At 48.8% G+C, this 24,837-nt stretch overlaps 10 protein-coding genes across 10 annotated transcripts; 3 read left to right on the top strand and 7 right to left on the bottom strand.

The window, feature by feature from the left end:
* The first annotated feature begins 8 nt into the window (after positions 1-8).
* On the top strand, positions 9-1,809 carry EDB91DRAFT_1129994 (uncharacterized protein). The gene is made up of 9 exons (XM_041318588.1): positions 9-178; positions 249-259; positions 314-375; positions 436-561; positions 612-646; positions 702-826; positions 880-1,067; positions 1,114-1,281; positions 1,332-1,809. Exons 1-9 carry the CDS (start codon positions 91-93, stop codon positions 1,399-1,401), a joined length of 873 nt encoding a protein of 290 aa, XP_041177840.1. The 5' UTR covers positions 9-90; the 3' UTR covers positions 1,402-1,809.
* Positions 1,810-1,970: 161 nt separating this feature from the next.
* Positions 1,971-3,781, bottom strand: EDB91DRAFT_1336247 (uncharacterized protein; the record flags this gene model as incomplete). The annotated part of the gene is made up of 9 exons (XM_041325529.1): positions 1,971-2,088; positions 2,152-2,644; positions 2,697-2,701; positions 2,775-2,816; positions 2,878-2,922; positions 3,140-3,164; positions 3,230-3,298; positions 3,522-3,567; positions 3,721-3,781. The coding sequence occupies 8 exons, from the start codon at positions 3,779-3,781 to the stop codon at positions 2,161-2,163; spliced, it is 777 nt and encodes a 258-aa protein (XP_041177839.1). The 3' UTR covers positions 1,971-2,088; positions 2,152-2,160.
* Positions 3,782-4,487: 706 nt separating this feature from the next.
* On the top strand, positions 4,488-5,709 carry EDB91DRAFT_319378 (uncharacterized protein). The gene is made up of 5 exons (XM_041326847.1): positions 4,488-4,756; positions 4,818-4,859; positions 4,939-4,946; positions 4,999-5,592; positions 5,620-5,709. The coding sequence occupies exons 2-4, from the start codon at positions 4,845-4,847 to the stop codon at positions 5,489-5,491; spliced, it is 516 nt and encodes a 171-aa protein (XP_041177838.1). The 5' UTR covers positions 4,488-4,756; positions 4,818-4,844; the 3' UTR covers positions 5,492-5,592; positions 5,620-5,709.
* An 88-nt stretch (positions 5,710-5,797) lies between these two features.
* On the bottom strand, positions 5,798-7,396 carry EDB91DRAFT_319329 (Metallo-dependent hydrolase). The gene is made up of 4 exons (XM_041326846.1): positions 6,599-7,396; positions 6,209-6,543; positions 6,081-6,156; positions 5,798-6,021 (listed from the first exon to the last, which is right to left on the bottom strand). The coding sequence occupies exons 1-4, from the start codon at positions 7,286-7,288 to the stop codon at positions 5,869-5,871; spliced, it is 1,254 nt and encodes a 417-aa protein (XP_041177837.1). The 5' UTR covers positions 7,289-7,396; the 3' UTR covers positions 5,798-5,868.
* An 898-nt stretch (positions 7,397-8,294) lies between these two features.
* Positions 8,295-9,076, top strand: EDB91DRAFT_1336244 (uncharacterized protein; the record flags this gene model as incomplete). The annotated part of the gene is made up of 3 exons (XM_041325528.1): positions 8,295-8,356; positions 8,452-8,876; positions 8,951-9,076. 2 exons carry the CDS (start codon positions 8,295-8,297, stop codon positions 8,867-8,869), a joined length of 480 nt encoding a protein of 159 aa, XP_041177836.1. The 3' UTR covers positions 8,870-8,876; positions 8,951-9,076.
* Positions 9,077-9,299: 223 nt separating this feature from the next.
* On the bottom strand, positions 9,300-11,294 carry EDB91DRAFT_1129973 (uncharacterized protein). The gene is made up of 13 exons (XM_041318587.1): positions 11,228-11,294; positions 11,102-11,174; positions 10,994-11,043; positions 10,921-10,944; positions 10,820-10,856; positions 10,721-10,773; positions 10,589-10,671; positions 10,308-10,536; positions 10,159-10,255; positions 10,044-10,105; positions 9,885-9,981; positions 9,648-9,829; positions 9,300-9,589 (listed from the first exon to the last, which is right to left on the bottom strand). Exons 1-12 carry the CDS (start codon positions 11,251-11,253, stop codon positions 9,713-9,715), a joined length of 948 nt encoding a protein of 315 aa, XP_041177835.1. The 5' UTR covers positions 11,254-11,294; the 3' UTR covers positions 9,300-9,589; positions 9,648-9,712.
* A 1,177-nt stretch (positions 11,295-12,471) lies between these two features.
* Positions 12,472-13,453, bottom strand: EDB91DRAFT_1026366 (uncharacterized protein; the record flags this gene model as incomplete). The annotated part of the gene is made up of 3 exons (XM_041312644.1): positions 12,472-12,690; positions 12,744-12,982; positions 13,039-13,453. Coding segments are annotated over 3 exons (873 nt in total), but the record flags the coding sequence as incomplete, so codon positions are not given.
* Positions 13,454-14,258: 805 nt separating this feature from the next.
* EDB91DRAFT_319229 (uncharacterized protein) lies at positions 14,259-16,853 on the bottom strand. The gene is made up of 5 exons (XM_041326845.1): positions 16,016-16,853; positions 15,341-15,961; positions 15,211-15,292; positions 14,800-15,158; positions 14,259-14,752 (listed from the first exon to the last, which is right to left on the bottom strand). The coding sequence occupies exons 1-5, from the start codon at positions 16,595-16,597 to the stop codon at positions 14,633-14,635; spliced, it is 1,764 nt and encodes a 587-aa protein (XP_041177833.1). The 5' UTR covers positions 16,598-16,853; the 3' UTR covers positions 14,259-14,632.
* A 1,713-nt stretch (positions 16,854-18,566) lies between these two features.
* EDB91DRAFT_1129944 (uncharacterized protein) lies at positions 18,567-19,898 on the bottom strand. The gene is made up of 6 exons (XM_041318586.1): positions 19,824-19,898; positions 19,473-19,770; positions 19,364-19,409; positions 19,281-19,285; positions 18,805-19,228; positions 18,567-18,740 (listed from the first exon to the last, which is right to left on the bottom strand). Exons 2-5 carry the CDS (start codon positions 19,541-19,543, stop codon positions 18,814-18,816), a joined length of 537 nt encoding a protein of 178 aa, XP_041177832.1. The 5' UTR covers positions 19,544-19,770; positions 19,824-19,898; the 3' UTR covers positions 18,567-18,740; positions 18,805-18,813.
* Positions 19,899-22,405: 2,507 nt separating this feature from the next.
* On the bottom strand, positions 22,406-24,157 carry EDB91DRAFT_1280194 (chitin synthase III catalytic subunit-domain-containing protein; the record flags this gene model as incomplete). Its single annotated transcript, XM_041324718.1, has 4 exons — positions 23,518-24,157; positions 23,269-23,453; positions 22,733-23,218; positions 22,406-22,675 (listed from the first exon to the last, which is right to left on the bottom strand). The coding sequence occupies exons 1-4, from the start codon at positions 23,663-23,665 to the stop codon at positions 22,406-22,408; spliced, it is 1,089 nt and encodes a 362-aa protein (XP_041177831.1). The 5' UTR covers positions 23,666-24,157.
* Between the last annotated feature and the right edge of the window lie 680 nt (positions 24,158-24,837).

Raw genomic sequence — 24,837 nt, 5'->3', positions numbered from 1 at the left:
TTCCGGGACGGTTATAGCCGAGCCGAAGGATAAGAGTTCAAATTCGCACCCATAAGTCGAACTCACTGAGAATCACCTCCCAACGAAATCATGGCAAGCCGTCTAGCACAAGTTTCTGGTCACCTCAGTAATGCACATGGACGCGGACTCCTCTCTGGAGAAGTAGCTATCATTACTGGTGAGTTTGTGTTCTCTCATGATTAATGCTGTGTTGCTAGACATTAACGTTGCCACGTCACATCGATTAGGCGGCGGACAAGTGAGGGATTTGTCCTTAGGGGAGGATAATATCATTGAACATGTGATTTTGTAGGGTATCGGACGCAGCGCCGCCCTGCTGTTTGCAAAGGAGGGCGCAAAAGTCGTGGTTAGCGAGTGAGTCCCGAATAGGTCCCAGTCCTACAAATTTCATGTCTAATTTATTGTTCCGCTCAGTATTGACGCTAAGAAGGCTGCGGCTGTAGTGGAAGAGATCAAAGCTGCAGGTGGTGACGCAATATCCGTCGTAGGAGATGTCGGCGCAGACGACTTTCCGAAAACAATCGTGGATGCAACTGTGAAGTCGGTGCTGTTCCGTTATACGAGCGATCTCATTTCTGATCGTATTCCAGGCAGTATGGCAAGATACATCACATCGTGAACAACGGTCAGTACGCTCGAGGTGGTCACGAAGTACCTTCCATTCTGACATACGATGGTAGCTGGTTTCACACACGACAAGATGATTCACACCATGCCAGATGAGACATACGACATCATCATGAAAATTCACGTCCGTGCACCTTTCCGCCTCATCCGTGCTGCTGCACCTTATTTCCGAATCAAGGTTCGTTCAAACGTACTTGGTTCAGTCGCTCTCGTGCAATAACAAGCTTGCAGAGCGATACCCCGGAAAACCGTTCTATCATTAACGTCTCTTCAACATCCGGTCTGCATGGAAATGTCGGCCAAGCAAACTACGCCGCTGCCAAGTCTGCTGTCGTAGGTCTCACCAAGACTATTGCGAAAGAGTGGGGACCATTTGGTGTCCGTGCGAATACCATTGCATTCGGCCTTGTCCATACTCGGTATGATACACCGAATTTTATTGTTACCGCGTCTGACAGGATATAGGTTGACCGCGGCCAAAGAGGCCGGTGAAACGATTGAGATTGACGGTAAGAAGGTTGCACTGGGCATTCCCGGAGCAAATAAGCGTTCTGGTTCGGATGTTAAAGCTTCCGTGGACATTCCTCTGCAGAGAGGCGCTACCGCTGATGAGGCGGCCGCAGGCATGCTTTTGTACGTTTCTGCTTCCATCTTTAGAGGTTAGTTAACAGATGGTCTTTTAGCCTTGCGTCACCGCTTGCATCGTATGTGACTGGCCACACGCTGGAGGTAACGGGTGGACGAGGAATCTAATTTTTCTTTATTTCATGGCCCACTGTCTGCTGCATCGCTGTATTATTTTTCCTTTCATTGTCACATACATAGGACATCTTACTTCAACCAAACGACGGGAATGACCAAACATTTTGATATGCTTCTTATGCTGACGAGCACATCGAGGAAAGCGGAAGGCCCATGTACGATATAACCTGGTAAAGCGGCACCAGAAGACCACCTAGAATTGAAAGTGAAACACTCGTCTTCTATCGCATTTCACAAGGGTCGCGCAGGTATGCATGTAGTCGTCAGACCAGAATTAGGTGCCCTGGTTCCTGCGTTGTGACATGACCATAGTGACTACCAGGTATTCTGGAGTCAGGATCCATCCTCGTATGAGACTGAAATCTAGTTCGATCACGAGGTCTCAACAATGCAACATCCATGCCCATCTGCGACGTGCGCGACTCTCAATCGCCTCTTCCCAAGCCAAGGCCTAGCGGAGGCTGCGCACTAGAACCATAAATACTGTTAACGGTAAATTCCGGCGTCGAAGGGAAACCCTCGTCGGATCATCGTGATGTAACCTCAGCATGTTCAATCGCAGCAGTGTTTTGGTAGTGCCTCACCGATAACTAAAAGGAAGGATTTGCATAGTATGTGTTCTACCCACTACAAATAAGAAGCAACGTGACGAGATCAAATATCTTGGCATAGTTGAACCTATTTGTGGGGGGTACTGTAGTCAGCATATGTCCAGAAGAGCTCAAGAGTAAAGCGACGAACATATAGTACTCATTCCCAGGTGAAATCATTGCCATAGCCTCCGGACACATCCTCGCCTATCCCACCGCCAACGAAGACAGCTTGAGGGGAGCCATTGATCATGAAGGTAACCACAAGAGCGTCAACAGTGGCGACAACGGCGAATGAATTCGCGCCTGACGTCAATACCTCCCAAGAGCTGTACCCCAGCATTCCTCCGGTTACGTCAAGTCCCTCTCCGACGCCAAAGGCCCACCCACTGCCATTGTGACCGTCAGTGGTGATGAGACTGAGACGGGTGGCGACAAGAGGGCTGATAATGCTGGCCGAAGCAGGGATTACGTTGGGAAAGTGTTCTAGGCCTACTTTCGGCACTTCTCTAGGCGGTGGAGGCGGTGGAGGAGTCGGTGGAGGCGATGGAGGAGTCGGTGGATGCGGAGGAGGCGGAGGAGGCGTGACTCCGCCGCCGGGAACCTCGCATTCACCGTCTTGTTGTGAAACTTTTGTAATCGCCCTACACAATGAGATGTCTCAGCGGAAGCAATCGATGTTAGGGTCAGGCTCACTCTGTCTGCTTGACGATGATAGAAGAGGAGAATATTAATCATGACGGGACGGCTGGCGTTCAAATCAAACCTCCTCACCTGAAGTTCAGGCATATTCTGAATTGGAGATGCGTAGGTTATCTAAAAACGTGACAGTCAGCAAAGTACTGCAACACTATTAGTCCATGCACACACGACGTACCGATAGAAAGTGGCTGTCGAAAAGCGAGTTGAAGCTAGATGGCAACTTCAAGTTGGGTGGTTAACTGTTTAATCATTCATTCATGATCCCTCTTTTATGGCTCTCAGATTCGCCAGAAGTGGGTATTCATGCCTGAAGGTGAGGGACAGGGCAAGGGGGAAGTAACACCTCTCCCACCTGAACCGCAAGTTACATAGCACCGATAGACCGTAGCCGAGAGGCATAGGAAGCAGCATAGGAACTCCGAGATCTACCCACTCACCTGCGCTACTAAATCTTCAATAGTCCTGACATGTACAGACGCAGGTTACATGAGATTAGCTAGGAAACATGGAAAACAACCAACACTTACAGTGATCTTCGAAACGTGGCACGACAATTACCTTCAAGTTGCCCAGTTGCCAATGGTAGTTTGAATCTGCTGGACAAGCAGAATCAAAAGCTTATGGATGGAATGGGCATTTGTGTAGTTGCCTGACGGTTCAAGTATACGAGCAGTCGCCGCCGCGGACGGTCCACGACCAAATCTCCGGAGAGGCGAGCGAATTTCAAACTTCAAAGATCTATCATAGAGTCAGTTCTGACGGGTCACGCGTGACGTTCGTGTAATTTGCTATAATTCGCGAGGATGTCCTATCACGTACACAATCGACAGTGGTAGCTGGCCCAGGATGTGTCTATGACTCGACACTAGATATCCAAGGAACACAGGGTGATGTCAATGGATCCCAATTGGCGCAGACCCTAGAGGCTAGAGCCTTGCGCCGGACTGAGCTCTTCTCCGATTCCTAAAATGTGGACTAGTAAGTCGGTACACCCTAAGTTAAGAGAGGATGTTCCCACCTAGCCCGGCTGCCACTTCCAAGGCTGTCAGCTTAGCTTGGCACGCCCTGACCTTATACATAGGTCGAAAGCTTGTCGAAAGTTGGTCAAAAGCACATTGAAATATCTTGTTGAAAACAATTCCTCCGAAATTCGAATACGGAAGGCCTAGAGCGTTCTACGTCCGACACCGCCACACGGATCGCAAGAAACTATTAATATTGACGCTCATGCCTCAGGCTTCAACACTAGTGGGCCACACGCCAAATTGTCAGAGACTCGTCACGGTCTTTACTATCAACCTATGCCGCCGTCTTGCATCAGAATCATCGGATTCATCGTTACACACCTCAGGTCCTCAGGCCTCAGCGTTCCGAATCAACACATCAGCAAAACACTTTTTTTTCCCACCACCAAAAAATGGCTGGCCACAGCTTGGTCCCTTCTGTGCAGAGCTGTACAGAGCCCACAGAGGCAAAGTGATTTGCTGATGCAGGTACTTACTGCAAGAGATCGAGGCAGCTGGGAATTGGCAGCCTGATGCCAACGAATCTATTCCTAGAAACGAACGTAGTATCAGTTTCCTAAGTGTGCACCCAAATAACATGCAGCGAATGCAGCACGCACGTTCTTCGATATTCGATTCATGGACGCGGCGGTGACTGCTCGCATACTTGAACCGCTAGACAACTACACGAATGCCCATTCCATCCATGATGATGAAGCTTCAGATTCCGCTTTTCCAGCAGATTCAAACTACTATTGGCAACTGGCTGCGTCTGTACATGTCAGGACTATTGAAGATTTAGTAGTGCAGGTGAGTGAGTAGTAGATCTCAGAGTTCCCATGCTGCTTCCCATGCCTCTCGGCTACGGTTCAGGTGGGAGAGGGGTCACTTCCCCCTTCCCCTACCCCTCACCTTCAGGCATGAATGCCCACTTCTGACGAATCTGAGAGCCATAAAAGAGGGATCATGAATGAATGATTAAACAATCAACCACTCAACTTGAAGTTGCCATCTAGCTTCAACTCGCTTTTCGATAGCCACTTTCTATCGGTACGTCGTGTGTGCATGGACTAGTAGTGTTGTAGTACTTTGCTGACCGTCACGTTTTTAGATAACCTACGCGTCTTCAATTCAGAATATGCCTGAACTTCAGGTGAGGAGCTTTGATTTGGACGCCAGCCGTCCCATCATGATTAATCGAACCGTCATTCTCCCCTTCCATCATCATCAAGCAGACAGAGTGAGCCTGACCCTAACGTCGATTGCTTCTGCTGAGACATCTCATTTTGTAGGGCGATTACGAAAGTTTCACAACAAGACGGTGAACGCGAGGTTCCCAGCGGCGGCGTCACGCCTCCTCCGCCGCCTCCTCCGCCGCCTCCTCCTCCGCCGCCTCCTCCGCCTCCACCGACTCCAACGCCACCTCCACTGCCTGGAGAAGTGCCGAAAGTAGGCCTAGAACACTTTCCCAACGTCATTCCTGCTTCGGCCAGTATTATCAGCCTTATTGTCGCCACCCGTCTCAGTCTCACTACCACTGACGGTCACAGTGGCAAAGGGTGGGCCTTTGGCGTCGGAGAGGGACTTGACGTAACCGGAGGATTGCTGGGGTACAACTCTTGGGAGGTATTGACGTCAGGCGCAAATTCATTCGCCATTGTCGCCACTGTTGACGCTCTTGTGGTTACCTTCATGATCAATGGCTCTTCTGAGGCTGTCTTCGTTGGCAGTGGAATAGGCGAGGATGTGTCCGGAGGCTATGGCAATGATTTCACCTGGGAATGAGTACTATATGTTCGTCGCTTTATTCTTGGAGCCCTCCCAGAAAGATGCTGACTACAACGCACAGGTTCAAGGATACCAAGATAGTCTTTTGAATTCATCGCGTCAGTTGACTAGGATGAATGCATTAGGTCTGCCAAAAGGGGGGATCCGTACTAGCGTTATAATATGCATTGCCAACTTCTTCTGGTCAAACTACAAAGTTGATACCTGGTACAACATTAACCATAATACGTAGCATGGTTGTTCTTCATAGATCAGATGAAAACACACCGCGAGTCATGTGCCGTCCTGCCTTGTGACATGGTCATATGTAGTACTGGTATTCTAGAGTCGTACTTCATCTAATTTCGACTTCGTACCCGGGACTGGAATCTAATTCAATCACGGGGTCTCAAAAATGCAGCATCCATGCCCATCTGTGCCACTCTAGCTACATCGTCTCTGCTCAAGCCAAGGCCTAGCGGAGGCTGCGCAAGAAGCAAAGCATACTCTCCAAGGCAAGACGTTCGGAAAGGGAGTGTGTCGTCGGTCTATTCAAATGAAAAACGTGAGGCGAAAGAATATATGACATGCAAGATAGCCTGCGTACACAGATGACGATAGGATGGTCGTTTTTCAGATAATAGCGAATATGATGCGCGTCGAGGGAAGCTACAGTTTTGCATCTGGAAGAGAGGTTGGGTTCTATAGCTCGCAGAGTTAATGTTTTGGTCCTACAGAAGATTGGAACTCAAGCATATCTCGATGCATGGCTGGTACCGTCCTTTCCTATCCCATCTATCGGGTGGCCCCCCTTCTTTGAGTACCTCTTCGATAGCCTCGATCGCAGCTCGCAATTGAATGCGTGCATGGCGACTCGGATAGGGATTTCTGACTGCGTGAGTGTTTGTTGCGCTCGGAGTACAGTCGGGCAACGAGTCATAATCCCCTGGTTGCGGGATATCCGCAAACACAAAAGCCTTGAGTTCATCCGAAAGGAATGTCGCGTGCCCGAGTCGATCTGGACGCCAACCAAGGAGCGTCAGGCAATCATCCACTGTATTCTCTGTAGTCTGAATATTCGAAGATGATCACTGAGTCATAAGCATCAGACTAAAGATCACAAACCTCTGCAATGTGCACAGTCAGTCCAAGGCCAGCTCCCTTGGCTCGTAAGATATGATCAGTGAAAAGCTTCATATTGCCACTCCGCGGATCCCCGCATACATCGATGCCAACGACTCTTCTGCCCCTGTTCTTCAACTCAATGGCAAGATTGATGCATTCTTCAATATCCGAGTCACCCATGCGACGATCGATGGACACGATCAGGGCGGCTTTAGTGGCAGGATACATCTCTACTTCATCAAGCACGGCTGAGAGGTACGTCTCTCGCATCATATGCGTCGTGCAGCGAGGTGTTGTCCGCAGTTCGAGGTACGTGCATTGTGGTTGTTCCACGCCATCACCCGCGGGGTTCAGGAACGACTGGAGGACTGCACGCGTAGCGATCGTAACAGCTTTCGGAGTCGAGGTCAACGCGTAGATGGCGGGGAACAACAAGAAAAAGTCAGATATTTCGTTCAAGGAGACTCCAGACTTGAGTTTATCGATAGTGTCTGCGATAGCTTTGTTCTCAATAGCCTGTGCGCTGGAAGGAGGTGAGTACTGCTGGGCAAGTTCCAGTATTGTTTTGATGGGGATAGATCCGTTAAGATGAGCATGAAGTTCTGCCTTGGGGAGCGACCGAAGGAAATTTACGTCGTCAGGACATAATGATGCCAGTGCAATAGCTGCAGGACCCGCGATCTCTGACATTCTCAATTTGCGGAGAGGTAATCGAATTTCTGCGCAAGCATCAAGAGCTACTTAGCTTTATAATGAGTCGGTAACCGGTTCCTTACTAACAAAGCAGCCATCATTAACTTTCATTAATATTGTTGGTTGTACAGCAATCCCCTTTGTAGTACTACTCCAACACCTTGCTTTGTCCCTCTTTGTGATTTACGTATCAAACCACGTCTATGCTTTTCGTACCAATAGTGATTTGACCCCCATTCATTCACTTATCTCTTATGATTTACTCATTCCCCCGTCCAACTCGTATTCTCCCTGTGTGTTCATTACCAGCTTTACGACAAAATGCAGCACGTGCTTCGACAATCGATTCGTGGAAATCATAAACTGCAGCATGAGAGGTTCCTATATATCTCATGCACTATCATGGAGTCTGACCGTGACGGCTACTACTCGCATACTACTAAACGCTTGACAACTAGACGAATACCCATTCCATGAAGCTTCGCATTCTGCCTGTCCAGTAGATTCAAACTACCATTGGAACTGGGCAACTTCCAGGTAATTCATTGTTGTGCCACGTCTTGAAGATCAGTGCAAGTGTCAATTGCTTTCAATGTTTCATAGTTAAATCTATGCAACCTGCGTCTGCAGATGTAAGGACCATCGAAGGTTTAGGAATGCGGGTGAGTGGGAAGATCTCGGGGTTCCCATGCTGCTTGACGTGCCTCTCGGTCACAGTGCATCGGCGTTATGTTGCGTCCGGTTCAGGCGTGAGGGAGATTACTTCCCCCTGTCCCTGTACCTCACCTTCAGGCATGAATGCCCACTTCCGGCCCATCTGAGAACCATAAAAGAGGGATCGTGAATGAATGATTGAACATTCAATTACCCAAGTCGCCATCTAGCTTCAACTCACTTTTCGATAGCCACTTTCTATTGGTACGTCGTGTGTGCATGGACTAGTAGTGTTGTACTTTGCTGACCGTCACGTTCTTAGATAACCTATACATCCCTGATTCAGAACATGCCTGAATTTGAGGTGAGGAGCTTTGATTTTAACGCCAGCCGTCCGGTCATGATTGATTGGTCCTTCATTCTCCCCTTGGGCCATCATCATCAATCAGACTGAGTGAGCCTGACCCTAACGTGGATTGCTTTCGCTGAGACATCTCGCTGTGTAGGGTGATTACAAACGTTTCACAAGAAGACTGTGAATGCGAGGGCTCCATCGGCGGTCAGCCTGCACCGCCTGCAGAAGTGCCGAAAGTAGGCCCAGAAGACTTTCCCAACGTAGTTACTGCTTCAGCCAACATTCTCGCCGGCGATCTCATTACCCGTCTCGTTGTCAAAACCACTGACGGCCACAGTGGCGGTGGGTGGTCGCTTAACGTCAGAGGGGCACTCGACCTGACTAAAGGAATGCTGGGGTACTCCTCTTGGGACGAATTGGAGTCAGACACGAATACATACGTCATCGCCGACGGTGATGACACTGTTACGATTACCTTCCTTGTCCATGGCTCCCCTAAGGCTGCCTTCTCTTCTGGTGGGACTGGCAAGAGTGTGCTCGCGGGCTACGGCCAATTCGCCTGGGAATGATAGTACTGTACGTTCATTGCATTCAAGTTGCTCCCGGAGCTCTTCCAGAAAGATGCTGACTACAGTACCGCGAACCAATAGGCTCAAGAATATAGAATAGTTTTCTGAATTCATCACGTCAATCCTGACTCGCGGTGGTTGGAATAATAATACATATTCTGTTCCCTCTGTTATTGGTGAAGTCCTAGCAAAACCACTGCGAAGTTATTTGAACATTCGACAAGGATTCTCTTCAACGCTAAAATAACGTCAAGAGTGCGTATTGTGTTTGCTAGACGCAACTGCCGTGAGTACTCGTGATTAATGGTGATTATGCCAAGCATGCTTCCCGATCATCGCGCTCGCAGGTAGCCACAGGGAGCTCACACATTCTACGTTGCCTCGGTTGTTTTGCGTCGGACATATTCTGAATGGCATGTGTTAACAGAAATTAGTAGAGTAGATGACGAGTATATTGTGAATAATCCATCCGAGTTTATCCAACATGAAGTAAATTCGTTATCGAGCAGGTCGTGTAAGCGTATGCTTTGTGAAATTAGAGTAGTATGTAGACAGATTGCCTTCCCACCTCTTTGGTACATCCCGCACCTCCTGCATCCTCTCCGAGGCTCCCGCACCTTCCACAACGCATCACGGACAGTCAAGGCAGGGCATGATACATCGCAACTGATGCATCGTATCCAGAGTCACGCGTATGCATTACCGACCTCTTCTGTCCAACTAGTGTCCATACGTTCGAGTTAGTGTCGCCGATGAAGTGAAGGGACCTCGAACTAACTTTGCTTTGATTCGGAGATGTTTGGTACATCGTATTCTATCGAAGGCAACCTAACATCCAGGTAATCAAATGACCTGGACAGGCTTGCAATCCCCATCGTAGCTGTCTGCTGAAGACTTGCTACAATGGGCGCCAGAATACCGCTCCAGGTCAATATTCTCCACGTGTGTGAATGTATTCATCTATAGACTGGTTGTTGATGAGGAAATACAAAGGCTACGTGCGCTTATTGCCCACCTCAACCTGGATGTCAGGGGCGATGGGTACGACACCTGACCTGGAAAGTACTGCACTGTTGGCCTTGAATGCAATACTTGAGTTTCGCTCAGACAAGCTGCAAAAGAAGCAACGTTTTAGCAGTGTCGATTTGTCCGTTTACATGGTAGATACACTTACAACAGCTCCGGTCCTGAAAGCTGGAAGTTGTTCAGTCGCCTGACAACACGAGATGCCACGATCTATATTCAACGGTTGCAAGAAATGAATGTAGGTGACTTCGAGCTTGGCGCACCGTTGAAGCAACAGCAGCTGGGACATTGAAAATGATACTCGTGATGGTATTCAAGTGGAGTATCATGAACGTGGTGGCAATCAAGTTAACCACAAACCTGAAACAGTAAGGTTTGTGTTTCTGACAGCTGGAAGGTGGAACAGACATACGTAATGAAAAAGTATATTAACCCGTCAGAGAACAACATCCCGACGAGTTTAGTACGTGCGCCGTTCGTACCCCTCCGCATGGGTATCCAGGCGAGCTTGTATGCTGAAAGACACATGACCACAAAGTCGAAACACATCGAATAAATAAAAGTTGCAGCAAGGATGGTGGTATTGCTGTGCATGATTTGACAACCGACACCGGGAACCCAGACGGCAGTCAGGAGAAGACCTGTAGAAATGCCCGGTCGGTAAGGTCCGCGCATCCTGTGAAAGCGAGATACCTTGCAGGATCAGTGACCAATGCCCGATGATGATCAGTATCAGGAGAATAATGATCCACTTGTTATGCGCCCAAATAGCTACCCTATGACCAGCATGAGGCAGGCATAAGGCATGACCATTCTTTGACTCACGTTCGGAGAGAAAGGTTGATGCTCGCGAGTCCGACTGCTGCATCACCAGCTAGCTGAATAATGATCAATAACAATCTTCCTCCTCTGACAAAAATTGACCTGATTAAAGGCATACAGTGCCCGACAGTTGATTTCCCTGACGGGAAACAAGAATTGTTCACAGAGGAACGAGAATTGATGTCCCTCCTGCGCTAACGTACCTTGGTGTATCCAGTCCTACGGCACTAAGTGAGGAGTGAGTGAAAGAGCGAAACAAGAACATAGCACACCTACATTCCGACCATTGCAGACAGAAGAAGATACCGGCCAGCAAAGTAGAATATCTGATGGATGCCAGGTCAGGAAATGTATTTCAGCGAAACACCAGAAGAATATCCTTACCATTGGCCAATGGAACTTCTTCTTGCCTGTCAAGACTGCCCAGTCGAAGTCTAGAGAGACAAAGAACTCCCATCTGAGCGGTCTGTTATATCATAATCATTCAAACCTGCAACGGGTTCTGCTCACACATATAGGCCGAGGAGGGCATGCATCAATTTTATGAAGATCGCTATGTACGGATCAGCGAAAGCACTGCACATGAATATGGACAATCGATACGCACAAAAATCCTTCTCGACCTCTTCCTGCGACTTCCAATCCACCATGTGGTCACGAACTGCTTTAGGCTTGTGCTAGGTTGAAAGACACCTTTGGAGACCGTCAAGTTGGAGAGGGTGTAAGACTCATAAAATATCAGCAACGGTCGCACTATTTATCTCGTTCGACAAGGACCCGAATCATTGCCCTTTCGTAAGTCTCTTGCCATGGTGCTGACGTGTAAGCGGGTACTTTGTGAAGTCGGAGTCTACTAAGTAGTGCAGATCGACGGCTAGGTTCCGCGGAGTCTACTGGTGCAGATCGGCAGCTAGGTTCCGTTGGACCCTTTGATCATCGATATGGCTCATGGCCCTTTGGTTGTCTTGGCACTGATATACCCACTATCCTGTGAGTAGAAATTCTGCTCTCCTGACTGTCGTTAAAGTTGGTCGATAGGGTCCTTGTTCGACAATGAGGCTGAGTGAGCCTGTCATTGTCAACGGCATTCTGGGCCTCGAGGCTCGAGATCTTTCATATATCCGAGTCGGCTCCAGGGCTTAACAGAATGCAAATGCAACGGGCTTCCAGTTTCACAACTGAAACTCGCCAAAGTATGAACTTTTTGTCTGGTCTGAATATCCATCACGTAAGTTGAAGGTTCCTCTGGTACACATAATGAAAACGATGGCTGGAGCTGTCACGCAATTGCCTCGGACCCACGGTCTAAGAACACCTTCGCATGTGCGATAGAGCAAGGAACTACCTGCATGATATTGCTTATGCATGTGTCTCATATCACCGTGACTTATCGCTCGAGTATGTGACGCACGGGAGGTGATCGATTCTAACCTAGATAGCAGATTTAGTAACGACACTTCGGTTGATCCAGCGGATCACAATCGGTCAACTTTGGACAGGAAAGTGTTGATAGCGACGGGCTGTGCAAGGTCGATGAGAGAATTCGACTACCGAGGTTGTAGATTATTTGAGTAGATTCGTGCCAAAGGTCTTCACAGTAAAAACGTGCACTGTATGACACTATAGATATCGACATAAGACATATCATACAAGGAAAACATACCACAAATCAGAAAATCGGTAGAACTCACGTGAAGCGATAGTCCACGACAAAGACTTGATGGAGTTCCAGCGTCTTTGGCAGTGTCAGGAAGTCACAGAAATCCTCCACTGCGCCCACTACCGAAACGCTCTCCGAGTCCTTTGGCATCGAGAAGCATTTTTTTCCTCTGTTTGTCGTCCATAAGCCGTCCGCCCAGAGACATATCGCGTTCATGGTCCCATATCACAGATGGTTCACTCTGCTTGTGCTTCTCTTCCTCTTTTTCTCGCTCTATATGTTTCTCGACAAGGGCCGAACCACGAGCCTTGCGCTAGCAAATAGTGCATTAGATTCTATGACACTGGCGAACAACAAAAAACATACCGTGTGCTCTTCAACCCCTCTACGAATCTCCTCATCCCGTCGCCGTCGCTTAGCTGCTTCATGCGAATCTTCCTCTGGTTCAGTATTTGTTGCCCGTCGTTTCCGTCCAGCAACTTCGTCAGCAAGGCGTTGCTGTTTCTCCGCAGGTGTCTCGGTCCAAAGGGAAGATCCAACAGTATCCCGCGTTGGTGCAGAACTGCGTGCGAATTGACGAGGCCTAGCTTTCGTAGGGTCGAGTGCTATGTGACATTGATGAGTACAGAATTTAGAGAACCGCGTCTTTGGTGAAACGTACACGCCAATAAATCCCCACTTTTTGGAGGTACAAGCATCCACTCCTCCCGCTGAAGCTTTTTCGGCTTGCTCGCTTCTTCTTGGAGCTTCCTTCTCCTTTCCTCCCTCTCCAAGAACTCTTCCACACCCGACTTTCCTTCTACTCGCGAAGCATAAGCAGCCGGAAGTGGTTGAGGTCCAACATCTGAATCCGAGTCATCATCGTAAGGAGCTTGTGAGCGAGGTAATGATGACCCTACGTATTGTCGTTTCGGAGGTGGGGAATTCGATTCACTCTTTGAGGGCAACGAAGGTCCAGCTGTGCGGGCAGCAGCAAGGTCGGGTGGCAGAGCCGGGGTGTAATCATCCTCTTCATCAGAATCCTCGGTTGACGTGACGGTTAGAAGATGTGCTGGAATTTGTGGGCCTATGGAAGACATTACTGACAGTACTTCTCAGTACTTGATGAAGTACTTGACGAATTCACTGTAGTTATCGCTTATGTAACAAGATAACATTGTTCAATCGTTCATCCAGTCATCGACATCGGTCATTGTACTGCATCGTCCTTCCATTTGCTGACGTCCTCAGGGTGGGTTTGGGTAAGATGCCGTCAAACTCTACGAGAACCAGCTCGTCATATTTTACTGTCGAGTTGCCTTGTACGCCGGATGCCTGCACATGTGGACTCGGAATGATGATATGATTCAATACAAGAGATGCGAGCAACAAAAGATAATACGAGCAACAAAACATGAGAGATGAAATACAAAAATGTGCAGAGCAGGCGGCTCAAGCTAGGGAAACAGGTAACGTAGATATAAGCAAAGCGGTTCCACCGGACGAGGTCAATCAGTTCTCTGTACATCGACTCCAGCAACCAAGGACGTGGTGTTGCACCTTGAAAGCGGATCGAATCCCGCCTCGCTAGAGTTGTGAGGGAATATCGCGTTCCCAATAACGTGGACCATTGTGATTAGTGTCGTCAGTCGTAAGTGTCGTGAAGTCGTAAGTGTCGTGAAATGGTGTTCTGATGGCTTCGTAGCGTGTTCTTGAGTGTCATGAAGTCGTCGCCTTTGGATAGCGTCGTGGTGTCTTGAAAATCGTCTTCTGATAACGTCGTGGCAGTTGTCGTGTTCTCAGTCTTCAGTGTCGTCTCCTTCGGATAGCGTCAGTTATGGTGTCTTGAGAGTCGTGAAATGGTCATGATGGCGTCGTGGCGTATTCTTCCTTTCGGCTCTCGTGGCCTGTGGTGAAGGCGGCAGGCGTAAAATAGTGATTCGTAAAGATGTCAAGACATGCGTTGCCAGAGTAATGAATTGGTGGTGGTGATGGTGGTGGCGGCGGCTGGAATTGCTGCTGCGACCGTATGCGTTCGCTGGAGAAGTGGTGCAACCGTGCGAGGCGGGCCTTGATTCGTGAACCAGGCTCTGGAGTTGAAATCATGTCAACCCTAGGAGGAGGCGGTGATCCTGGCGACGTGGGGTAGTGTCCGGTCAACACCGAGGTAAGCCCCGCCGCCGCCATGCCAGTAACCCAGTTGTCGAGGAGGGCTGCTTGGTCGACGCGAATTCGTTCGCACACGTGGGTGAGGTGACAGACTAGTTGTACTGAAGTCAACAAGCAACATGAACGTTACGAGAAATTGACTTACCGATCCTTTTGGCGTGTCGCCGGAGGCGAGAACGTGCAATGCTATCGCGGGCAGCATTCAGGTAACAAGCTCGAGGTTTGCGCTATAAACGAGATGAGTGGCGTAGTCTAGCGATGAGCATCTTCGTACCTTTTGCTGTGAGAAAACCCTGAGCTTGTATGGGCGGGACTTCTGATGTCGGAGTGCAGTAGAACTGGTGCGTTGCCAGGACAATGAAGATGTGATGGTGGTGGCGGTGGTAGCCGGAACTGCTGCTGCGACCGCATGCGTTCGCTGGCGAAGTGATGCAAGGCGGACCTTCATGCGTGAACCGGGCTCTGGAGCGGAAACCTCGTCCACTATAGGAGAGGGCGGTGATGCTGGCAACGTCGCACGGTGTCCGGTCAGCAGCGAGCTGAGCCCCACCTCTGCCATGCCAGCAACCCAGGTGTCGATGAGGGCTGCGTGGTCGACGCGAATCCGTTCGCAAATGTGCACGAGGTGATGTACTAGTTGTACTGAGTCAATGAGCAATAGGAACGTGACGACAAAATGACTGACCGAGCTTGTTGGCGTGGCGCCTGTGGCGAGAACGCACAATGCTGTCGCGGGCAGTAGTCAGTCGGGAAGCTCGAGGCTTGCGCTATAAACAATGATGAGTGCCATAGTCTAGCGATGAACAGGTACGTACCTTTTGTTGTCTGGCGGACCTGATTTTGTCTGGGAGGAACTTCTGGTCACTTCGGAGGTGGGTAACCTTCGGCTTCTGAGCCAATGCGTTAGTAGGATTCGTGGGTCCAAGAAGGGGCAGGTCAGTATCAGGGTTAGTATTCGTAGGTGAGGGTCCATAGTTAATATCGATAGTTGTCGTTGTCGCGGATAGGATGTCGAAGTCACCGTGGTGTTCGTGTTTGTCGGGCGTAGTGCATGCTGGTTCGTGGTTACAGGTCGAGGTGATGATCGGCAAATCGAGAGACGTGGGTTGAAATACAGGTAACGAGGATGTGGGGAATGAGAAAAATGGGGGTAGGGTGTCGATTTTGTGTTCGTGCTTGTCGAGCGTAGGGTGTGCTTGTACCTCGTGGAAAGTCCCTTCGGCCGCATCACCAGGCAACTCAATGGCCTTGGTGTACTCGGCTTCGTCAGAGAGGAAATCGTAGTCGTGTACCACGAGAGTAGCATTGGAGGCGAAGGTGGGGAAATCGAGAGGCGTTGATACAAGTGGCGAGAATGTATGGAGTGGTACAAATGGGGGTAGTGTGTCGACGTTGTGCTCGTCTTGAGCGTGCGTAGGGTGTGCGGTAGCATATTCCTATATGCGAAAAAAATGTTAGCCAACGCATGTCTAGGGTATGACGCTCCGTACCTCATGGAAAGTCCTCTTGTCATCAGACAACTTCATGTCTTTGATCCACGAGGCTTCGTCTGAGAAAATGTCGTCGTCGTGGGCGACGAGGGTAGTATTGGAAGTTATTGATAGGCGGTTACATTTGGAATTGAGTGGCAAATCGAGAATGAGGAGACGAGTCGTTGATACAGATGACGATGACTGAAATGATGAAGACTGCTGAAAGGAAGGCGAGGATGAAATTGGTGACTCGATCGTGCATGGATTATCGGTTTTTAATACTTTCGAGGATTCGCAGCCATTGGGTACTAGGGCTACATGTGCGGGCGGGCGAGGACTGGGAGCAGTGGGGATACCGCCGGTAGCGTTGTCGCCGGTGAAGGTACCGCTGTTCATGCTTAAGAACTTTCGTGCGGCGTAGTTGGCGGCCAGAACGAGAGTGATCGTTGAAATGCAAAATTCCGACACGACCAGGCTGGCGGAAACCTTCGGGTCGGACCTCAGCTGAACAGTAGGTCGTACGACGGTTTCTCGAAAGAAATAAACCGACAAGAACCCAGTGATAGCCACGCGTTTGCCGACGTAAGTGATGGAAATCATGATGGCTGAATATCGTCAGATGTAAAGTTCGCTGGTAAGATATTCGACGGAGACGAATTTAGGAAGTACCGCCATATTTATGACAAGTTATTTGTGCGTGCTTGCCAACTCGACGCGTTGGTCACGTGTTGGAAAATCACAAATCCTCAGCACACCAAAGTAAACTACATATGATTAATATTCATGAACTCACCGATACGTTCTGTTTGGTCTGCCTACGGGAGACTACTCCTGCTGCCTGCAAAATTCGGGGGTACTGGAGTACATATACGTTCTGCTGTACTTCATAACTTGCAACTTTTATCAGTCATCTTTTTCTGGTCATGTATGTTGTGACCGAGTGGCCAGGACGAGCTCTGTGGAAAACGGGTGTAGAAAGTAGTTGTCAATCGCTTGCATCGTACACGGGATGCCAGTCTGGTCAGACCTTTGTTTTATCTACGTCATCACATACCATGGCTGTCACCTGGCAAGACGAGATAGAACAACTTGTCTCGACGCAAGCCTCCTAGTCAGTCCACCCACCGTACCTCACTGACGATCTCCACTCTTAAGAGCCGCGAGAGGAATGGGTATGGTATAGTGTCGTTCTTGAAGCTTGAGCGCTGACAGATGTTGCTCGTTTTCAGCATAAGGTTTCTGCCGTGGGATCCGGCCGGCCGATTCGTCTTGACTCTTGAACAGCCAGGTACAAGATCATAACTCGCTGCGCTGTCTTGAAATTGGATTCGTGTCCTTGTTCTCATTCCCGTATTTGTCGATGTCGATTCCAGCAAACCCCTTGGACACCTTCCAAAATACGAATGTCCTTCAAGAAGCCCCAAATGGACCACGCAAGTGACGTGTTGGGCGCACATAAACCTCCGGAAGACTCCACGTCCACGGATTTCGGGTCCAATACGTCAGTTTTCCATCACTCGTCAAATCTGACCATAACGGACGCAGTAGTACCTCGCCGATCTTGTGGCACAAGAAAGGCGTTCAAGGTCGTGGAAGCGCATCCCAAAGCAAACTTGCATTTGTTCTAATCCAACATGTCGTACCTTGTTTTTGATAGCGCAGCGCTCAGGTTTTACCGACGCTATGATACCACCGTGGCAGACTCTATCTCCTCTATAGCATGCGCGGTACAAGTGCTTCTTCTTCGTCACAGCGGCTTTTATCGATTCACCATCTACAGATCATAACGACACACAAACACGGTACAAAGTTGGCGACCGTGTATTCATCTCAGTAAGTTTTTCAGGGACCAATGATGGGCGCAGCACACGCTGGTGGACAACTACTTGCCTGAGCGAAACTCAGGTACCATTGCATTCAAGACCAACAGTGCAGTACTCTCTAAGTCAGGTGTCACACCAACACTGACATCCATGTTTAGGTAGGCAATTCCTGCACATGGCCTTGTTACTACTTTCTCATTGACAGCCATTTTACAGATACATTCACAAAGACGGAGGATATTGATCTCGTGTATCCTGGCGCTCATCGCAGTAAGTCTTCAGCAACCAACTACGACGGGAACTGCAAGCCTGCCCAGGTCATTTGACGGAAGACTGCACCACCTGGACGTCGGGTTAACCTCGATAGACTAGAATGTGGGAAACACAATGTTCGAGTTCATGCAAAGTTGATTCGAGGTCACTTTAATCTCATCGAGACACTGACTTGAGTGCATGGACATTAGTCTGACCAGAATTTGCAGAAGTTGGCAATGCATATGCGGTATACGTTTTGGCACTCGCTCGATAACGAATGTTTAACATCCGGAATAAATACATGTTTCTGCTGACAGTGTCATGCCATTCAGAACAAGTCAGTCGCAAAATGACTGAGGGAACGCAAAATGTGTGAGTTTCTTGTGGCTACCAGAGAGCACGATCGTCGGGAAGCATGCTGGGCACAATCACCATCGATCACGACCACCCATACCATTTGTGTCTAACAGACACAATGATCATTGGTCAAGAATGTTAACAGTGTGATTCAGCGTTGAAGTGAATCCTCATGATGTAACCTCGTGTGTTCAAATAATTTTTTTCGCAGCAGCTTTGCTAGTATTTCAATAACCGAGAGGGAACATCATCCCAGCCATTGCGAGCAAGGACTGACGTGATAAAAAACTATCTTGGTATCCTTGAACCTATGTGTTAGGGGCACTGTAGTCAGCACCTTTCCAGGAGGGCTACAAGAGTAAAGCGACGAACCTACAGTACTCATGCCCAGGTGAAAACATAGCCATAGCCTCCGGAAATATCCTCGCCAATCCCACCGCCAACGAAGACGGCCTGAGCCGAGCCATTGGCCATGAAGGTAACCACCAGACCGTCAACATTGGCGGCGGCGATGACGAATGAGCTCTTGTCTGACATCAATACGTCCCAAGAACTATACCCCAGTGTTCCTCCCGCCAAGACGAATCCCTCTCCGATGCCAGAAGCCAACCCAATGCCATTGTGACCGTCAGTGGTGGTGAGCCTGAGACAGCTGTCCGTCTCAGAGAAAAGGCCGACTGAAGCGGAAACTGCGTTGGGAAAGTCTTCTAGGCCTACTTTTGGCACTTCTGCAGGCGGGCCGTCTCCGACGGAACCCTTGCGTTCACAATCTTCCTGTGAAACGTTTGTAATCGCCCTACATCGCGAGATGTCTTAGCAAAAGCAATCCACATTAGGACCAGGCTCACTCTTTCTGATTGATAATGATGGAAGGGGAGAATGATGGATCGGTCATGACCGGACGGCTGGCGTTCAAAATCAAGCTCCTCACCTCAGATCCAGGCATGTTCGAACTTGGGGATATATAGGTTCTGAGTCTAAGAATGTGACGTGACGGTCAGCAAAGTACAACACCACTAGTCTGCGCGCACACAACGTACCGATATAAAGTGGTCGAAAAGTGAGTTGAATGTAGATGGCGACTTGGGCGATTGACTGTTTGATTATTCATTCATGATCTTTCTTTTTATGGTTCTCGGATTGACTAGAGGTGGCATTCAGTTACTTCTGAATGTGAGGGACAGGAACAGGGGGAAGTAATCTCCCTCGCGCCTGAACCGCACGTAGCATAACGCCGATACACCTTAACCAACAGGCATGTCAAGCAGCATGGGAACTCCAACATCGAATGCCTACTCACTGCCCGCGCTACTAAACATTCAATAGTCCTGACGCAGGCTGCATGAAATTAGCTAGCAGGCACCGAAAGCAATCAACACTTATACACTGACCTTCCAAAATCAACAAGTGGCACCACAAGAATTTCCTTGAAGTTTTCTTTGAATCTGCTAGACAGGCAAAATCCGAAGTTTCATTATCATAGATGGAATGGGCACTCGTCTAGTTATCTAGCGGTTAGTATGCGAGTGTTATCCACGTCCATACCAGTGTGAGAGATACATATTGGCAACCTGGAGCTTATGGTTTCGACGAATCAGTGAGTATCGAAGAATATGCTGCTGCTGCTAAGTTCGTTTCCAGGAATAGGTTCATTGGTGGGATCCTGATTTCCAGTGGCCTCAGTCTCCCAGACACTCTCGCAGTGAGTGCTTGTTGAACGTTGGTTTCCATACGTCGGTCAGCCAACAATCGAAGGCAATGATGTTTTCAATGAAGAGAGACGTACGAGGCGTCGGTCACGTGTTTGGAAAATCAAATGATCTAAATAACCTCGCGAGTCGCCGCTGCACTATGACTTGTCTAATGCCTAATGCATTCTATTTGGTCTGCCTATCGGAGACTAAGTACCTCCTGCCGCCTGCGAAAGTTGGGAGTAATGGAGTATACGTTTCTTCTATACTCCATCACTTTCAACTTTTATTTGTCAGTTATCTTTTTCTGGTCATGTATCAGTTGTGACTGGCTTACCAGTTGACCAGCACGAGACTATGGAAAGTAGTTGTAATCACTTGCCTCATACTGCTAGTGTAAGTCATACACGAGATGGCCACCAGTCCAGTCAGAACCTTGTCTTTTCTGCGTCATCACGAATTATGGCCCTCACCTTGCAAGACGGGATGGAGCCTCGAACACCCTATCTCGACGTGAGCCTCCCACTGGTTGGACCACCCACCGGACCTCACTGACGATCTCCACTCTTAAAAGCTGCAAGATAGACGGGTATGATACTCCGTCGGTTCTCGAACACTAATAGATGTTGCTCATTTTCAACACAACGTTTCCAGCATTTGATCCTACCGATTTGTCTTGACTCTTGAACGACCAGGTACAAGATCGCAACTCGGTGCGTTTATCTTGAAACCGGATTCGTGTCCTTGTTCTCACCCGTATCTGTCGATGTCGATTACAACAAACCCCTTGAATACTTTCCAAAAGACAAAGGTCCTTCAAGAAACCCAAATCGGACTACGCGAGTGAGCAAGCGACATGTTGGGCGCACATCAGACCCAACTTCCACGGATTTCGGGTCCAATGCGTTAGTTTTACATCACTCGTCAAATCTGACCATAACAGACACAGTACCTCGCGGATCTTGTGGCACATCTAGGAAAAGCGTTCAAGGTCGTGGAAACGGATCGCAAGCAAACTTGCATTTGTTCCAGTCCAACATCTCGTACCTTGCTATTGATAACCCGTGGCTCCACCGACGCTATGATACTACCGATGTAGAGTTGATGTAGAGCGTGGAAGACTCCACGTCTTCTATAGTATTAGGATGCGCGGTACGAGTGCTTCTTCGTCACGGCGGCTTTTATCTATTGACCATCTGTAGATTATAACAACACATAAACAGGGTACAAAGTTAACGACCGTGTATTCGTCTCACTGACCTTTTCAGGCCAATGTTTCGTCGCGACTGATCCGGGCGCAGCACACGTTGGTGGACAATTACATGTAGCCCGCACGGGCCCCCAGTTTTATGAGGGGTGATTGTTCATTGATCTGGCAATGGGAGCTCGACGATATGGCGCGCACTGGAGATCACTTCTATCATATCCTCACCCCACGCTTTATGTAGGTTTTCAAATGTATTTCTGCCTCATGGCACACCCGTGACCCTAGTACCATATGTGGCGCTTGTTTTCATGGATAATCATACCGCCCCGCAAGATATTCCCCGCTGAGAAAGACATGACGTCCTTCCCTCGGACCGACACCCTCAGACTGTAATTGCGCACTATGAAATCGATAGATGGTCGCATGCTTGCTAAGTACCCGGGACAGATACAGATACTTCCGGTTACTCGCATCTGATGATCGTCGTCAGTTGACGAGGCACAGGGATAATTCCCGCTGCATGAGATTGCCGACGGTTTTAGCCAAGTCCCCCCTGTGCCGCAGTCTTCCAATGCTAGTTCTCAGGGAATATTAGTGGAGGTATCGCGATCTGTACAGGCAGTGTACAGCTTGATCTGATGGATACTCTTGATGTCCTCGATATTCAGCGAAATTATAAATGATACGGGACATCGATCAGACCCAGGTCCATCGAATCATTAAGAATGTGTACGAGATAAATATTATCAGAATTCGCATCTAGAAGGTTGATATCCCAGAGTGCACCATCAGTGATTTTTTGAAACTGGTGTGACTGTCGATGATTATTCAAAGATAGAACGAGTCATCGGCATTTGGATCTGTACTCAGATCATCAGAGTCTTGTGAGATCACAATGATCTGAATGCTCAGACGGCCGGCCACACTTAGATCTCGGAAATGGTCTGGAAGATCCATATCTACGTGTATCATTCAGCGATTCATGTATCTTTATCGTGGGAGTGAATTAAAGGTAGCGTCTGTAGAAAGTACCTTGTCCATATCTACATCATGCAATAGTCCTTTTCAATAGTTCTCAATAACCTTCGGACGTCGGTGGGTAGGCCCTTCGCGCACCGCCATATCCTCCTTGTCCGTAGCCACCCTGGGAACCACCATACCCTGGCTTCGCGCCGTAATATTGCGCACCACTAACCCCGCCGACAAGACTTGCGGCGCCAGCATGGTAGCTTGATGCATCCTCCTCGTATTCTGCACTAGGAGCTGTGACAGAAGCCGTGAGAAGCGGGTCCTTGACTTCCCAAACGGCAGCTTTGGATCCGACGGAGAACTCGAGATCTTCACGCTGTATAAAAAGATTATACATCAATGAGAGTAACTGATGATCAAGGAATAAACGTACCGTGATACTATCCCAGTATTTGTATACCATCATCACACTCAATAAAACGCACAGCGTGAAAAAGAACAGGCCATCCAAGTAATGTTTGATGGCATTACATATGGTGACGCTGAAGGCGAACAAAAGAACTTGAGCGATCCCGTAGAACGCAATTCCAAAGATGATGTCACCGAGGGGCCAGCGGTCGTCAAGAGTCCGGAATACAAGGACGAGTTGCGAGATGGTGTATGTGGCAACGCACAGGATGGGCCAGATAAGGTAAATGACGAAGAGTCCGGTAGGTTTCGATGGGGAAAATGAAGCGAAGGATTTGAAGGTAGCAATAGAGACGAAGAAAGATGCTCCGAAAACGGCGAAACAGGATGTCCGAAGGAACCAAAGAGAAAGAGGCGTCCCGTCTTCGGCAAACTGGAATCCAACGAACCCGTTGACAAGAATACAGCAATAGGCAGCTGCTACTAGACCTGTATAAGCTGCAGCAAACCACTACGTACATTCGTGATAAGATCATGACTCGATTTTAGATGACAACTCACAGGATAGCTGACATTGGCAGTCGGTATAATTCCCGAGTCCAGGAACATTGCGAGAAGTTCAATGACCATGTACATCCAAAAGAACATCACAATCTCCTTTCGTCCCACTGCGGTATACTTTGAACGAATATGGTAAATCATGATTGCGGTCATGATTATTGCAACGATATGGACAAAACATGTCGCTAGGCAGATGAAAGTCAGCCTCGATGTGTGAGTACGCCACATGCATAGTCCTGGAACACATACAAGGCTGGAAAATGAGCGTCGAACCAATTTGGACGTTGCGGGAGTAGCATGTAGGTTCCACGCCTTGTCCAGAAGTACCCAGCAATGGACAAATGACGAGAGCAGCGGTGCTGCACACTCCATCAAAGGAGCCAAACGTGATGGTCATGTCTCCAATTAGATACGGATGCTTGTAGTGATGTTGGGCGAGTTTTTCAGAGGTGAATATCGAGCTATATTTGGTGTAAGCGGGGTGACCTGGTAATGTTCAACGTGCTTTGTGATATCAAAAGAAGCGAACGAAATGGAATATCAGACAAGTCTTCGGGTCAACTGGCCCCAGGTAGAATGACTGTCGGGTATTGCGTGAAAAGACTGAGAGCGGGCTCGTCGCCCTATGTGAATGTAGTTCGTCAAGCCGAGATGACCACAACCGTAAGATCTGACTGCGATCCCACGCCACTCCAGACGGGTTCAGCAAGGTTCAGCATGCTTGTCCTCTCAGTAAAGAACGACGACCGCCTCTCGTCTTTTCAAGGCATGTTCCCGTCGATCAAGTACCCTCATCATGCGCACCTAAAATGAATAACAATTTCGACGCACAACACTCGGCGCCACGGCGAAGACATGTTCTCTGACATACTTCTTTCACCTTGGTGACCTTGCATGAACATTCTAATATAGTTCCTCAAGCACTCTACTGTGATCAAAATTGCGGACAGTGGTTCTAATTCCAATTATGACAACAGAGGATGCCGCGGCGCACCTTCACTGGTGCAATTCCAAGGCAATTCCTGATTAGGTGCGTTCATATACACTGCCAAAAATGTGGACACCCCAGGATGAGCCATGGCACGCCCGCCCATGACGGGCTTGACAACGTTGTTAGTTCGGTTGCTCAATGACCCATTGCAGACTGAGCGCCGAGCAACCGGTGTCTGGAAGATCCGTATTTTTACGAAACGTGCGCCCCGTCTGCCAGTCGGGATACGGTACGCGTTGATTACCTCCCACCACGTCATTAGCGTAGATAACGGATCATCATCATATCTACTTATGTCTTACGATTTCGCCGCGCTGTGAACAGGATGTACGTGCACCGCGCAGATCAGGCTGTCAAACCGTTCTGACATCCTTAGTCTGGATAACACGTGGTGCCGCGCTACCATACCCATGCTCTCCCATGGCTACGGACATGTGTATATTATTACTACAACGACCTACAGCGGCTCACATTACTAGTTGCAGGTACTATATCGGTATTGGCACTCGGCTTTTCGAATACAGACACCCTCGTATTCATAATAGCCCGACTTCTGCGAACAGCGGAACGCTGACGAC

The sequence above is a fragment of the Suillus paluster genome (genome assembly GCF_016628075.1).
Source record: "Suillus paluster strain FC165 chromosome Unknown EDB91scaffold_22, whole genome shotgun sequence".
NCBI lineage: Eukaryota > Fungi > Basidiomycota > Agaricomycetes > Boletales > Suillaceae > Suillus > Suillus paluster.
This window is presented reverse-complemented; position numbering and strand designations above follow the sequence as displayed.

What these genes read in the sequence shown, in the direction of transcription:
- EDB91DRAFT_319229 (XM_041326845.1), bottom strand. Translation starts at nt 16,597, where the DNA reads ATGATTTCCATCACTTACGTCGGCAAACGCGTGGCTATCACTGGGTTC. An exon ending in GGTCCGCCAGACAACAAAAG is followed by an intron (nt 15,293 to 15,340) that starts GTACGTACCTGT and finishes CATTGTTTATAG; the next exon opens with CGCAAGCCTCGAGCTTCCCG. An exon ending in GGGTTTTCTCACAGCAAAAG is followed by an intron (nt 14,753 to 14,799) that starts GTACGAAGATGC and finishes TCTCGTTTATAG; the next exon opens with CGCAAACCTCGAGCTTGTTA.
- EDB91DRAFT_319329 (XM_041326846.1), bottom strand. Translation starts at nt 7,288, where the DNA reads ATGTCAGAGATCGCGGGTCCTGCAGCTATTGCACTGGCATCATTATGT. An exon ending in TGACTGTGCACATTGCAGAG is followed by an intron (nt 6,544 to 6,598) that starts GTTTGTGATCTT and finishes TCGAATATTCAG; the next exon opens with ACTACAGAGAATACAGTGGA. An exon ending in TGCTTGAGTTCCAATCTTCT is followed by an intron (nt 6,157 to 6,208) that starts GTAGGACCAAAA and finishes CCTCTCTTCCAG; the next exon opens with ATGCAAAACTGTAGCTTCCC.
- EDB91DRAFT_1129944 (XM_041318586.1), bottom strand. Translation starts at nt 19,543, where the DNA reads ATGAATAATCAAACAGTCAATCGCCCAAGTCGCCATCTACATTCAACT. An exon ending in TTTTCGACCACTTTATATCG is followed by an intron (nt 19,410 to 19,472) that starts GTACGTTGTGTG and finishes TCACATTCTTAG; the next exon opens with ACTCAGAACCTATATATCCC.
- EDB91DRAFT_1129994 (XM_041318588.1), top strand. Translation starts at nt 91, where the DNA reads ATGGCAAGCCGTCTAGCACAAGTTTCTGGTCACCTCAGTAATGCACAT. An exon ending in GCAAAAGTCGTGGTTAGCGA is followed by an intron (nt 376 to 435) that starts GTGAGTCCCGAA and finishes TGTTCCGCTCAG; the next exon opens with TATTGACGCTAAGAAGGCTG. An exon ending in ACATCACATCGTGAACAACG is followed by an intron (nt 647 to 701) that starts GTCAGTACGCTC and finishes ATACGATGGTAG; the next exon opens with CTGGTTTCACACACGACAAG.
- EDB91DRAFT_1129973 (XM_041318587.1), bottom strand. Translation starts at nt 11,253, where the DNA reads ATGCATGCCCTCCTCGGCCTATATGT. An exon ending in CACTGTATGCCTTTAATCAG is followed by an intron (nt 10,774 to 10,819) that starts GTCAATTTTTGT and finishes ATCATTATTCAG; the next exon opens with CTAGCTGGTGATGCAGCAGT. An exon ending in TTGGTCACTGATCCTGCAAG is followed by an intron (nt 10,537 to 10,588) that starts GTATCTCGCTTT and finishes GCATTTCTACAG; the next exon opens with GTCTTCTCCTGACTGCCGTC.